Raw genomic sequence first — 13,792 nt, 5'->3', positions numbered from 1 at the left:
ATTTAAAGATGATGTATCTATAGAGAAAACCTAAAGGCATCTCTAGGTAAGTTATTACAAATAATTCGAGAGTTTAACAAGATTATTGGGTTTAAGATCAATATGTAAAAATCAGTTGCTTTTCTCTCTACCAGCAAAAATTAGAAAACACACACAAGGTGACATTTAAGGCAGCAATAAAAATGATAAGGCACTTAGGAATGAATCCAACAGAAAGTGTGCAATACCTATGTGAAAGCATTTATGGAACTTTATTGAAAAGGACCTAAACAAATCAAAAGATTTATTTATAGACAGGAGACTCAAGATCAGAAATATGTCATTTCTCCCCAGGTTGTTCTATAGATAGATCCATTGCAGTTCCCGTGAAAATCCTAACAGTTTTGGATGAATTTGAAAAGCTAATTCTGAAATTCAAGACCAAAAAACCAAGAATAATGAAGACATTCCTGAAGAAAGAGGAGGAGAGGGAAGAGGAGAAAAAAAGATGGGAGCTTCTCTTGCAACGTGGCAAGATTACTATGAGGCTGTCATAACTGAAACACAGCAGTTTTAATGCAGTACAGACAAATTGACCAATAGACCCAGAGAGAAAGCCCAGAAACTGATGCACACCAAATAGAAATCAGATATGTGACAAAGGTGGTAGAGCACATCATGAGGAAAAGGGGAGGCAGTCCGCCACTGGAACCAGGTTACAGTACCAGTTATCAGTATGGAAAAAGTAAAACTAGACTCCTACCTCACACCATACACAAGCATCAGTTCCGGATGTCAAATAGATTTAAATGTTAAAGACAAAGTTTTAGGGGTTTTAGAAGAAAACTCTGACCTCAAGGTGAGAAAGGATGTCTTAAGACACAAAAATCACAGCATTCAATTATGTTAGAATTAAGAAATTCTGTTCAACAGAAGACAATTTTTAAAAGTGAAAAAATAAGCCACCAACTGGAAGGAGATATTTGCCATACTTAATGACAAAGGTTTGGTATTCAGAATAACAAATTAACAACAATAATAATGTCAACTCGCTTGAAAAATGGGCAAACGACATGAAAAACATATCATTGATGAAGAAACAGGAATGACAAACATGGAGAAGAAAAGCCCAATATTACAATGTAATCACATTAAAATCATCTTTTACCTCTAGATTGGCAAAAATGAAAATATCTGACAACAGAAAATATCCACTGCATATCTACAACCAGAGCCATGGGGACACTGATATGCAGCTGGTAGGATATTATCATGCAGATGACTGCTGTGGAGGACAATTTTAAATCATTGTGTAAAGTGGACAGTTTGTATACTATACAACCCAATGAATGACTTCAGTCCTAGTCTTATGTCTAGAACATAACTATTCAAACTGCCGAATGTGACCCATTAAGGAGCCTTGAAATGTTTTTTGTAAAGAAACAGAATAGAATAGAAAATAAAGTATCTCATTCATACTAAGTATTATTTTGTGATAATTGCTTCTGGTACACATGAATATGTGTTAGTGCTGGGTTGCAATGTAAAATGTATTTCTTACAGGAGTGGTGATCAAAGAATCGAAAAACTGTTTCCTCAGAATTCTTGCATGCGTGCCCTGAGCCGTATACACAAAAATGTCCACAACTCCATTGTTTGCAATAGCATAAAATTGAGGGGAAAAAAACACACATCCATTGACAGGAGACTAGAGCAATACATGATCATTTACCTGCACAATGGAATATTACACCACACTGAAAATGAATGCATTATAGCTAAATGCAACAGTGTCAGTGACCCATAGAAGCATAATGTTGAACAGAAAAAGCAAGTTTCAAAAGACTATAAACATGATATCATAATTATGAAGTTCAAAAAAGCTACACTAAACAACATAATATTTAGATATATGTACCTGTTAAATATATTTTTAAAGTGAAGAGCAAGGTGAATAACCATACAGTGGAATATTATTCAGCCATAAAGAGAAATAAAATACGAATACATGCTACAATGTAGGTGAACCCTGACAACATTATGCTAACTTGAAAGCCAGACACGGAAGTCCATGTATTTTATTATTTCATTTATGTGAAATGTCCAGAATGGGCAAACCCATTGAGACAAAAAGTAGATGAATGGTATCAGGGTCGAAGGGAAGGGGAGTCGGGGGTGACTGCCAATGGATACAAGTTTCTTCTTGGGATGATGAAATGTCTTGGAACCTGAGATTGGTAACGAATGCACAACTTTGTGAATGGTCTAAAAACCACTGAATTGTACAGTTTAAAATGGCAAACTTCCTGGTGTGTGAATTGTATATTTTAAATTGTGAAAAGAACACTTACTATGAGATCTACCCTCTTAACATATCTTGAAGTGTGCAATTCAATATTGTTAATTATGCTGTACAGTGTTATACAGCAGATCTGTAGCACTTACTCATTTTGCATAACTGAAATTTTATATCTGTTGATTGGCAACTTTTTAAAAGAAGAGCAAGGGAATGATTAAAAATACATATTTTCAGCCAGGCATGGTGGCTCACGTCTGTAATTCCAGCGCTTTGGGAGGCCGAGGTGGGTGGATCTCCTGAGGTCAGAAGTTCGAGCCTGACCAACATGGTGAAACCCTGTCTCTACTAAAAACACAAAAAATTAGCTGGGTGTGGTGGTATGTGCCTGTAATCCCAACTCCTTGGGAGGCAGAGGCATGAGAATTGTTTGAACCCAGGAGGTGGAAGTTGCAGTGAGCCGAGATCGCACCATTGCATTCTAGCCTGGGCGACAGAGGAATACTCAGTCTCAAAATAAACAAAATAAATAAATAAATACATAAATAAAATTTAAAAAATATATTTTCGGAATACTGGCCACCTCTGGGAGAGAGGCAGGGGGATGGGGTGCAGGGAAACCAGAGGTCACTGCAGCAGTCTTTGTAAAGCTCCATTTCCTAAGCTGCTGGTTATTGGTGTTTCTATTATTACTATGCCTCATTATATGTGTGTGTTACATATATTTTTATACATATAAAATACGGTGTAACATTCAAAGGAAATGCAAATGTGAAATGAGATAGCATTAAAAGCAAATTACCACCTTTTGATAAAGGCTTTTTGAATCAAGGTTTGGGCCTTGAGGTGGCTATGGATGCAGTCGTTCTGACCCCTGGTGGCTGAGAGGTGAAGTGCAGTGGTGGCTGCTTGCTCAAGGCCAGGGGAGGTAGTGACCGTGCTGGAGGCAATCAGGGTCCTGGACTGGGTGGATGTCCAGGGGTTCAGGCCACTGCCGGTTTCACCCCACATGGAAAACAGACCCAGCCTTGGGCTTTCCTGGTTCAGGAAAAGCCTCTCTCTGCTCTCTGGCTCTTAACCATGCTCCTGGTGTGTGTCCTGCCATTGAAATCTATCCCTGGGTGCCACCTCTTGGCCCTGCCTCCTGCTTCCACCAGGATAGCCCACCTGGGGCCATCCACCCAGAGACCGGGACTGATGAGCTCCTGAGCAGACATCTCCGCATCCTCTGGGGAAGCAGAGGCTGGGGTGCTGAGGCTCATAGAACCAGCCTTCAAACTCCTTTTGTTGAATCAAACCATCTTTCTGGAGGATTCTGAACCAAAGCCTGTGGGAAGGGCTGCCTTGGGCACTTTTGAGGTGTGATGTGAGGGGTACCTGAAGGAGGGCTGTCAGTGCTTAAGGGCCCAGGAAACCGCAAGTCTCCTCCCCACCTAGCTGGCTAGATTAGAGGGACATTGGTTTACTGGCCCCATTTAATCTGATATTAAGAGACATTTCTGACAGGGTATTGGCTGTCAGAATGAACTAGAGATGGCGACAGAAGGCCTTAATGAAATAGAGATGGCCACAGAAGGGTGGCCTGTAGAGAAGGACACAGATGAGATACCAAAGTCACGTCCCACAGGCAGTGTGGTGGAGGAGTTACTATGCTGGGTTAGGATGTAGGCCCTGCTACTCACTCTGGTGCATGTCAGCCTCATTAAGCTTCAGGTTCTCAGCCTGCATTAGTTGTAGTGGTTGCTAATTGTACTAACTCAATTGTGCCAATTGAATTAATACATGCAGAGCATTCTCTAAGAGTCCAAGAAATGTCAACTGGTGGTGGCTCACGCCTGTAATCCCAGCACTTTGGGAGGCTGAGGCAGGTGGACCACTTGAGGTCAGGAGTTCGAGACCAGTCTGACCAACATGATGAAACCCCGTTTCTACTAAAAATACCAAAAATTAGCCGGGCATGGTGGCGCGTGCCTCTAATGCCAGCCACTCAGGAGGCTGAGGCAGGAGAATCACTTGAACCCAGGAGGCGGAGGTTGCAGTGAGTCAAGATCGTGCCACTGCACTCCAGCCTGGGCAAGAGAGTGAGACTGTCTCAAAAAAAAAAAAAAAGTCAACTGCTTGTGCTTAGGTTGTTTGAACCCTCATCAAGTCATGAGTGCAGAGTAAAGCTGGGGATTTGACTTGGCCCCTGGTCAGGCTGATGCTTGAAGCTGATGAATGGAGGCTTCTTAGCCGGAGAATCATTTTTTCCTCCCTCTGTCCCCAGACGCCATGGAGTTGGTGCTGGTCTTCCTCTGCAGCCTGCTGGCCCCCACAGTCCTGGCCAGTGGTAAGTACCCCTCTGGGACCTGGCTGTGACAAGATGACAATCCTGTCCAGCCCTCTCTACTGGAAGGTTCTGGGCCCCTTGGAACATTAGAACTGGGGGACTCTCAGGTTCTTCATGTCTGGTCAAGGGCCTCTCCCTTCAGTCAGCAGAGGAAGTCATGGAGGCAGCAGCTATTTATTCACAGACCTCAACACAGCCTGCCCCCTTGCCCCCTAAGGGTCCGGCAGGGCATGGTTTTTAAGCCCCACAAGCTCACCGGGCCTCTGTGGACTTGTGGCCTGAACCCTGGGAGTCAGACCTGCATGTCAGTCTCTAGACCATGATTAGCCAGTGTTGGCCTCATGCAAGTCACATGTCCCTCCTTGGTCTCGGTTTCTCCGTATGTCACAAGAGGAAAATTGATCCTGTCTTCTGGGGATGATGTAATGAAAAGGGGCAGTGAATGTGGATGTTGCATGACTCAGAGCCTCACTGAGGCTCAATGCCTTCATTACCCTCAGCCCTCAGGGTTCCCCAACACCCTAACTGGCAGGCCCGCCCTACTGTGCACCTCTAGGCATCTCTGCTTAATGGGCCTTGCTCCTCTGGAATTCCTTTGTGAAGACGGAGGTCTGTGAGGCAAGGTTAGATATTTGGGAGCTGGGTTGTGTAGCTTTCTTTCTCTTGACCAACTGTTTGTTTTTGCAGCAGCTGAGAAGGAGAAGGAAATGGACCCTTTTCATTACGGTGAGCAATGGTGACCCCCACTGCAGGGGTCAGGGGGAATGCAGTCCTGCCTGGCAGGGGGGATGGGGGGAACAGACACCCTCTCCCTGGCCCCTTCCTCTCTCACCCTTGGTTCCTTTGGCAGATTACCAGACCCTGAGGATTGGGGGACTGGTGTTCGCTGTGGTCCTCTTCTCGGTTGGGATCCTCCTTATCCTAAGTAAGTTGGTTCTTTTGCTCACTCTGTAAGAGCAATGACTGAGGCTGCTAAGCAGGTCGGACAGTGTGAGAGCCTGATTGGTCCCTCTCCTGGAGAGGAAAGGAGGCTGCCTGTCCTCCATGTTATCTTCACCACCCAATAGAGTGTACTGGGCACATAGTAAGTGCTCAGTGAAACAGTGAAGCGGGAACAAAGAAACTGTCATATGACAATGAGCACAGATAGGAACTGGTAGGGAGGCTTCCCAGTGCTGTGTCCATAGGGCATGAGTGGGGCAGTCATGAAGGAAGGAGACAGGCACTGCCCTAGTGTGCGAGGGATGTGCCCCTGAGTTTGTTGTTCCCACATGAGCCTGATCTGCACAGATCCCTCTTGACTCACATGATCAAGAGGGCTGTGGGGATGTAGCCATTCCAGCTGTAGAATGTATTTCCTTTGCCCCAGAAGAAGCTACCCCATCTGAGGGCCACTGTGTGCAGCTGTGGAAACTGTGCACTGCTCAGGTCTAGGGGGTGCCATTTACGTAGTCCCATAACCTGCACAGGCCCCTGGCCCTGCTGTGGCCAAGCCAGGAACATAACCTTGGATGGTTTCCTTGCTTTTCAGGTCGCAGGTGCAAGTGCAGTTTCAATCAGAAGCCCCGGTAAGGATGCTGTGGCAGTGGACATTGGGGGTGATACTAGGTGGGACAGGAAGGGACCCCTGGTGTGTGACCCCTCCAAATGGGCATTCTCTTGGATTCTTGTCTCAGAGGCAGAATGTGTGCGTTGGGGCATAGGGCTGGGAGTTTGAGGACTGCCAGGTAGACTCTGGGGCAAAGGAGAGGTCAAAACATTGATGGTCAGCCCATCCTGTCTCTTCTGATATATGTGGGGGAGGGGAAGTGGACAAGAAAGTACTGGAACCTTTTCTGGAGGCCCTTGGGACAGTTGAGCTTGGGAGAAGGGAAGCAGAGGGCTTCCTGGCCTCTCTTGGTGCCCAGGTCCTCCCTACAGGACCTGCGACACAGTCCCCGCTTGTCACCTGTTCATGAGGCTCTTTGAGCTGAACAGACACGTGGACCTTCTTTCTACTCCCACACAGAGGTCATACCCTATTAATTTACTACAGTAGCCAAGGGTAGCTTGGACCCCAGAAGTCCAAAGCCTGTGACAGGACACACCCAAGGCCCCATGTGGCCTTAGGTTCCCCTTCCCATGACTTGGTAGAAGTCGAGGGCTGACATTGAAGGGTGCCTGTAAGTTGCCTCCGAGTCTGACCCTTCAGTCCAGACCTCTCCCTCTGCCCCATGCACCCCACAGCAGAGTGAGCTCCAGCCCCTCAGGGCACTGGGAGGAGCCTGACCACAGGTGGCTGTGCCCCAGTGAGGAGCAGAGCGATGCTCTCTGGGTCTGCCCTGGAGATCTCTGACAGGGCTGTGCTTCTCCTTCTCCTGCAGGGCCCCAGGAGACGAGGAAGCCCAGGTGGAGAACCTCATCACCGCCAATGGTAACTGTCTGTGACCACCTGCCCAGATGGAAAAGAGGGAACAGAGGGACCCCTCTGTGGCTCAGGAAGGGACTGTTGCCAGGTGCATGGCCTCGTTAGAGTCAGCCAGACATGCTCCCGCAGTGCCAGGAGAGGGGCCTCCAGGGCCTCTGCAGCATTGCCCCCTCACTCCACCAAACAGGCTACTACTAGTGTCACCTGCTATTTACAGAGCATCTGCTTGTGCCAGGCACAGATCCCATATCATTTAATGTGCACACAGCTCCGAGAGATAGGCATCACTATCCTCATTTTATAACTGAGGGACTCAGAGAGGTTACCAGGTTCCTGTAAGCAGCAAGTAGCAGGGCCAGGATTGAACCTAGATCGTTCTGACTCGAAATCCCATGGCTGTCACCTCTTTGCTCCCCCAGAGTCAGGCATAGACACGGCTGCTGTTGGGGGTGGCCCACTGGGTGAGGAGTCTATATACTATCATCCATTCTGATTTTCTTTCCAGCAACAGAGCCCCAGAAAGCAGAGAACTGAAGTGCAGCCGTCAGGTGGAAGGTGAGACGCTCACTGCCTGGATCGGCCCCTGTCGCCATCACCGTCTGCATCAGGGCCTGGACAGGAGTTCAGGCAGGAAGGATGGGGCTAGCTTTTGCAGTGGGCACAGCTTTTACTATGGGCCCTGCCCTGAGGAGCCTTCAGGAGTCTGAAAGGGGCTGTGAGAGAGACCAGGACCAGAAACACCCAAGGTGTCCCACACATGTGCATGCAAACACCAGGAAATGGGGCTTCCACACATCCCAAAGGCCGAGTACATAGGGCATCATCCCAGCTGCCACATAGGGAGAATTAAGAGTTAGTGAAATGCTGCTAATCACAAAGTAGCATAAAGATAATGGCTTTCCGTGCTGATTCAGAAAGTACTTTAGGGCCACTTTTTTTAAAAAAACACCTTATTATGAAACTTCCCAACCCACCCAAAAGTAGAGCAAATAGTATATGATCCTTCCCTCTCCACATTTAGGGGCACTGATTTTAGCATCTACTTCCATTGTTCATCATAGGGGTCACAGGAGAGTAGTAACTGGCAAATGCTCTACGGTTTTCAGAGTGCAGCCACACACACAGACTCACTCAAGTCTGCCAGACAAAGAGGATGGGACAAGTGGGGTTTAGCCCATTTTATAGATGAAACCAATGTCAGAGGGAACAGCCCCATGGAGAGTGACAGACCGGACTGTGAACTCAGGCCTTCGTGGCTGTAGTTCAGCGCCACTGCTCCCCTCTGTCCTGTGTGTCTTGCTTTATGACATGCCCTGGAATATCCTAAGGGAAAAGGTTTGTCTTTTGTCAGCTCACTTCTGCCTTTTTTTCCCCCCATACAAATAAGGCATCATAGAAAGGTATATAAGTTTATCTTAGATTGTAAGTTAAAAGAGGTTTCTGGATGATGAAGTGCCCGATGCACCAGCTTCTACTGTGGTCATAACAGTATCGCGTGCCTGTGTAGCATTTAAATTCTTTCCAAAGTGCTTTTGCATCTTCATAGCAGCCCGTGATGGGCAGAGCTCATTACTCCCGTCTTCTGGATGGGGCTCTTGAAGGCAAGTGATTACCCTAAGTGTGAATGGACGAAGATCCCGATCTAGGAGGCAGGTGCCCTTCCTGGTAACTTGGGGTTCTGTCTATTTCATCACAGACTGAGACTCTATGGGAAGGCTCAGAGGAGGCAGCCTGGAAATGAAATGTCTTTTCGTTTTTTTTTCAAACTAGTTCTTTCTCAGAAACCTTTTATCCTAAGGCTCAGGACTGTGAGCAACCACTGGGGAGGCCCTGGGTTTAACAATTTCCTTTCCGTGTCTGCCAGGCTCCAGCCCACCTGGGAGAGGCTTCCTCTGAGGTTCACCCCTCCCCTGTGTCTTCGTCTCCTTTCTCTGTGTCTCAGAAAGGCTGTCATACCGGGAAGTTCAGTGGGCAAGTGCTCAAGGAAGGGAGAGAAACAGATACGGATACCAGAGGCGAGCTAAAGTGTTTTTAATTTAAATTATCCTCCTCCTCAGCCTCCGGAACCTGAAGGTGGCTGCTTGAACCTTTGGATGCAAATGTCGATGCTTAAGAAAACCGGCCACTTCAGCAACAGCCCTTTCCCCAGGAGAAGCCAAGAACTTGTGTGTCCCCCGCCCTCCTATCCCCTCTAACACCATTCCTCCACCTGATGATGCAACTAACACTTGCCTCCCCACTGCAGCCTGCAGTCCTGCCCACTTCCTGTGATGTTTCTGTGTGTATGTGTGTGAGTGTGTGTGTTTGCTGACTGGTCTTCGTGGCTACTTGTTCGTGGACGGTATTGTGTTTGTTAGTGAACTGTGGACTTGCTTTCCGGGGCAGGGGCTGAGCCACATGGCCATCTGCTCCTCCCTGCCCCCGTAGCCCTCCATCACCTCCTGCTTCTAGGAGGCTGCTTGTTCCCTGAGACCAGCCCCCTCCCCTGATTTAGGGATGCGTAGGGTAAGAGCACGGGCAGTGGTCTTCAATTGTCTTGGGACCTGGGAAGGTTTGCAGCACTTTGTCATCATTCTTCATGGACTCCTTTCACTCATTTAACAAAAACCTTGCTTCCTTATCCCACCCGACCCCAGTCTGAAGGTCTCTCAGCAATTGGAGATACAAAGCAGTGAGCTGGTGAGCCCAGCGTTGACTTCAGGCAGGCTATGTCCTTCCATGGTCAATTTCTTCCCTAGGGCTTCCACAAGGAATCCCCATCTGCCCTGCCCCTTCACAGAGCCCCCGGAGATTCCAGGCCCAGGGCTTCTACTCTGCCCCTGGGGAATGTGTCCCCTGCATATCTTCTCAGCAATAACCCCATGGGCTCTGGGACCCTACCCCTTCCAACCTTCCCTGCTTCTGAGACTTCAATCTATAGCTCAGCTCAGCTCATCCAGATGCAGACTCCAGTCCCTGCCGTTGGGTCTCTGGCAGGCAATAGCTGAAGGACTCCTGTTCCACTGAGGCCAGCACATTGGGATGGGTGGAGGGAGAGCAGAGGCCTTTGCTTCTCTGCCCACGTTCCCTTAGATGGGCAGCAGAGGCAACTCGCGCATCCTTCGCTCTGCCTGTCAGCAGTCAGAGCGGTGAGCGAGGTGAGTTGGAGACTCGGCAGGCTCTGTGCAGCCCTTGGGAACAGTGAGAGGTTGAAGATCATAACAAGAGTGGGAACTCAACCCAGATCTCGCCCCTCCTGTCCTATGTGTTCCCGTGGAAACCAAATCGTGCGCTGTGACCCATTGCTGTTCTCTGTATCGTGATCTATCCGCTCAACAACGACAGAAAAAAGGAATAAAATATCCTTTATTTCCTAGTGGCTCGGAGGTGCTTTCCTTTCTGTGAAAGAACTTGAGTGTTTGTAGGGCCTGTGGAACTTAAAGGGCCAGAGGGAGTCTGTCCATGGTCAGAGGGAGGAAGCAAGGACTGGAGAGCCGGCCAGGCAGGCACAGAGCCCTTCAGCTGCTGTCACTGTTGCCTCCTCGTCGCTTCTCTTCCCTCCCTTTCCTTTTCTTCCTTCACTTTCCTCCCCTCCTGCTCAACCCTTCCTCCCCGCACCTTCCCACCATTTCTCTTCCTCCCTCCCTCTCTCCCACCTTCCCAGGCCACTGGGCTCAAGCCACATCCCATAGCAGGACCTGTACATTGCACAGCATCTTGGAGCAAAAAAGGGCGTCACAATGGCTTCTCCAAGTACTCAGTGGCCTGGAGTAAAACATCCTAACATTTCTCTTTGGTCAGTTCTGGGGCCACTACCTAAGGACTTGAAAAGGAAGCCAGGGGTGGTGACTCATACCTGTAATTCCAGCAACTTGAGAGCCTGAAGCAGGAGCATTGCTTGAGGCCAGGAGTTCAAGACCAGCTGTGCAACATGGTGAAATCTTAGCTGGGCATGGTGGCGCACACCTGTGGTCACAGCTACTCGGCAGGCTGAGGCAGGAGGATTGCTTGAGCCCTGGAGTTCCAGGCTGCAGTGAACCATGACTGCACCACTGCACTCCAGCCTAGCCAACAGAATGAGACCTTGTCTCTAAAAAGAAAAAAGGAAGGAAGGGATCAAGGGAGTGACAAGGTGGGTGATGTGCATTATGAAATACCCCTTCCTCTGTGGAGGCTTCCTGGGTGTTAGGTAGAATTGAATCCCTTCTGTTTTTTTTTTTTTTTTTTTTTTTTTTTTTTTGAGACGGAGTTTTGCTTTTGTCACCCAGGCTGGAGTGCAGTGGCGTGGTCTCGGCTCACTGCAACCTCTGCCTTCTGGGTTCAAGCGATTCTGCCTCAGCCTCCTGAGCAGCTGGGATTACAGGTGCCCTCCACCACACCCAGCTAATTTTTATATTTTTAGTAGAGACGGGGTTTCATCATGTTGGCCAGGCTGGTCTCGAACTCTTGGCCTCAAGTGATCCACCTGCCTCGCCCTCCCAAAGTGTTGGGATTACAGGCATGAGCCACCACACCCAGCTGAATCCCTTTCTTGTGCCCCAATCACACTTGTTTGCTGCCTTTATATTCACACTTCATACTTGGCATTCAGACTGTAGAGACCAGGCAGGTAATGCCAATATGTGAATATGCTGGGGAGACGATGGGGCATGGTGCCTGCAGTCACCTACAGTGTCCTTCCAAAGACATTCTGACTCAACTTTCTAAAAAGCACTGTTGGCTGAACAAACACAGATGCGGGCAGATTCTGCATGGAGGTTGCCCGTATGCAGCTTCTGCCTCTAGTGTTTTGTGTCTTTATTGATCCAAGTCCTGGAGGGCAAGGACTGTGCCTGCTCTACAGAAGCCTGGAACATCTTAGGGTCTTAAAAAAAGAATCAACCCCTTAATATCTTCCATCTTGAAGCTAGCACTTAAGGAGTGGAACCCTCTGGGCCCACCTCCTTCCAGCCCTACCTTCTAAGACCCCAGTGAGTCTGGCACCTGAAGCTATAGCAGGAGACAGAAGTCAGTGTTCCTTGGGGTTTTGATGGGCCTAGGAACCACCACCTTCCCTGCCCAGTGGCCACACAGGCTCTGAGTCCACCTGGATTCTGCGAGTTGTTTAGAACCGAAGAACTGTACAGATCCGCTTGCTCGGTGCCTTCTCTACGTGTGGTCTTGCTTCTGCCTTTGGTCCCCCAGGCCTTTGGAAAGACTCAGGCTTATGGTGGAGCTCAAGCTCAACCTGTCAACCCAGTGATCATGGTGATTAAAAAATATCTGGTCACAGCTAGACCTGGTAAATGAGCTTATTGTTCGGGAACACTCGTGATACATGAGGGAATTGGCAGGCCTTGCAGCAATTTCAGAGCAAGGCCAGACTGAGATCCTTAGAGGCCCCAGGCATGCAAAGCACTGTGTGTGCTGCCTCCATACATTGTTAAAAACAGAACATTACACTTCAGCATAGGAATAAGGAAGTCCAAGGAGGGGGTTCTCATTTTTCTCATAATAATTAAGAGCAAGGAATGATGGTCAGCATCTCTACCACATCACCTACAAATGGTTCTCCTTACTTTGCCAGCCTCTAAGCACTCACTTAGTTTTCCTCCTGGTAATCCAGCTGTGTTCTGAGATCGGTCAGAGGTACAATAGTGGCTGGTCCAGTTGGGGGTGGAGGAGCTAGGACTTGATCCCAGGCAGTCTGTCCACAGCGCTTGACAGCACATGGCCTCGCCTCCTTCAGAAGACAGATGCTTGGATGAAAGGACAGTGATCAGATGGCTCCCAAAACTGCACCTGGAGCATGGCTGTCCCTTCAAGACGAACTAGCTGGACCGTGCTCCAAGAAGCCTCCTGTGGGAGTTGAATGGTCTGGAAACAAGACACATGAAGAACAATCGAAGAAATGATGGTCAAAATAGTAATAATTTAAAAAAAAAAACGAGCAGCTGACATTTATGGAACACTTACTATGTGTTTGTCTGAGGACTTCACACAGATCAACTGGATCAGAGCTCAGAGTGCTACACATCTCCTTGAGGAAGACCAGGAGTGTCCACTCAGCCTCCAGGCATGTGGCACTGGTTTGTAGCTGTGATTTGGTTTAACGAGGCAAATGTAGCTTCACTGTATAGGAAGGACAGCTGCCATGCTGTGTCATTTCCCAGAAGGGAATCCCGAGTTCCCTGGTCTCAGTGACCCCAGATGTCCCGCATGTTTTGCCTCCCAATGACTCCCTCCACCGCCACCCCTTCGCCACCATTCCATTTCGAAGACCTCCATGTCTCTTTGCATGGCGGTTTTTGCGTTACTTACCCCCACAGTAGGAATAGGTGTCAGTCTGCCTTCTGGGACCCCAGGTGCTGTGGCCCTCCTACCTCTCCTGGGTTTTTTTTTTTTTTTTTTTTGCAAGATGTAGATTAGAGCTTGTCCAATTGTTCTTGGAAGAGAGTCAGAGGCAGAGTGCAAGCTGTAGGGAGCAATGTGAGGGGAGTGCCAGGCAAAGCGCACGCCAAGGTCACTGGACTGTTGGCCCCTTCCTCTGGGAGGAGGGCCTTACCCTGCCTGGAATCATGGGCTTGGCGGGGTGGCTGGGCAGAGCAGGGGTGGGAGAGCACTCCAGCTCTGTCTGGTTCACCCCACCTTGTTCCTGGCTGCTCTGCCTCACCCTGGGCCCAGCGAGAGAAAGGTCAGGTGTGTTTGCCTGAGCCAGGGGAGGAGTTTTGGAAAAACCTGTCTCCAGGCCACAGAGAAGGAATGGCCACCTCTCTCCATTAGTGTGATTCATTGCTGTCACAGCTGAGCTCCAGGGGGGCAG

The 13,792-nt window shown here is 48.7% G+C and overlaps 1 protein-coding gene and 1 long non-coding RNA gene across 6 annotated transcripts in view; one reads left to right on the top strand and one right to left on the bottom strand.

The window, feature by feature from the left end:
• The window catches only part of FXYD6 (FXYD domain containing ion transport regulator 6), a 39,781-nt gene extending 29,412 nt beyond the window's left edge, over window positions 1–10,369 (top strand). For 2 of the 4 annotated variants that reach the window (XM_030918022.1, XM_030918025.1), the window contains 7 exons: window positions 4,542–4,604; window positions 5,292–5,330; window positions 5,455–5,529; window positions 6,136–6,172; window positions 6,968–7,017; window positions 7,517–7,566; window positions 9,069–10,369. In XM_030918022.1, coding sequence (XP_030773882.1) covers window positions 4,547–4,604; window positions 5,292–5,330; window positions 5,455–5,529; window positions 6,136–6,172; window positions 6,968–7,017; window positions 7,517–7,545 — 288 coding nt within the window. In that variant the 5' untranslated portion in view covers window positions 4,542–4,546 and the 3' untranslated portion in view covers window positions 7,546–7,566; window positions 9,069–10,369. The remainder of the gene's footprint in view (window positions 1–4,541; window positions 4,605–5,291; window positions 5,331–5,454; window positions 5,530–6,135; window positions 6,173–6,967; window positions 7,018–7,516; window positions 7,567–9,068) is intronic. The other 2 variants (XM_030918023.1, XM_030918024.1) reach the window with 1 other exon arrangement.
• A 672-nt stretch (window positions 10,370–11,041) lies between these two features.
• LOC104665561 lies at window positions 11,042–13,586 on the bottom strand. Of its 2 annotated transcripts, XR_004053610.1 has the most exons (5): window positions 13,291–13,586; window positions 12,946–13,066; window positions 12,572–12,846; window positions 11,974–12,217; window positions 11,042–11,080 (listed from the first exon to the last, which is right to left on the bottom strand). It is a non-coding gene; the product is annotated as an uncharacterized LOC104665561 (long non-coding RNA). The 2 variants fall into 2 exon arrangements; XR_004053609.1 differs by having other exon boundaries at window positions 12,946–13,586.
• Window positions 13,587–13,792: the final 206 nt, after the last annotated feature.

Source organism: Rhinopithecus roxellana, chromosome 15, assembly GCF_007565055.1.
Source record: "Rhinopithecus roxellana isolate Shanxi Qingling chromosome 15, ASM756505v1, whole genome shotgun sequence".
Classification (NCBI taxonomy): domain Eukaryota; kingdom Metazoa; phylum Chordata; class Mammalia; order Primates; family Cercopithecidae; genus Rhinopithecus; species Rhinopithecus roxellana.
The sequence above is the reverse complement of the archived record's forward strand: the minus strand, read 5'-3'. Positions and strand labels throughout refer to the sequence as shown.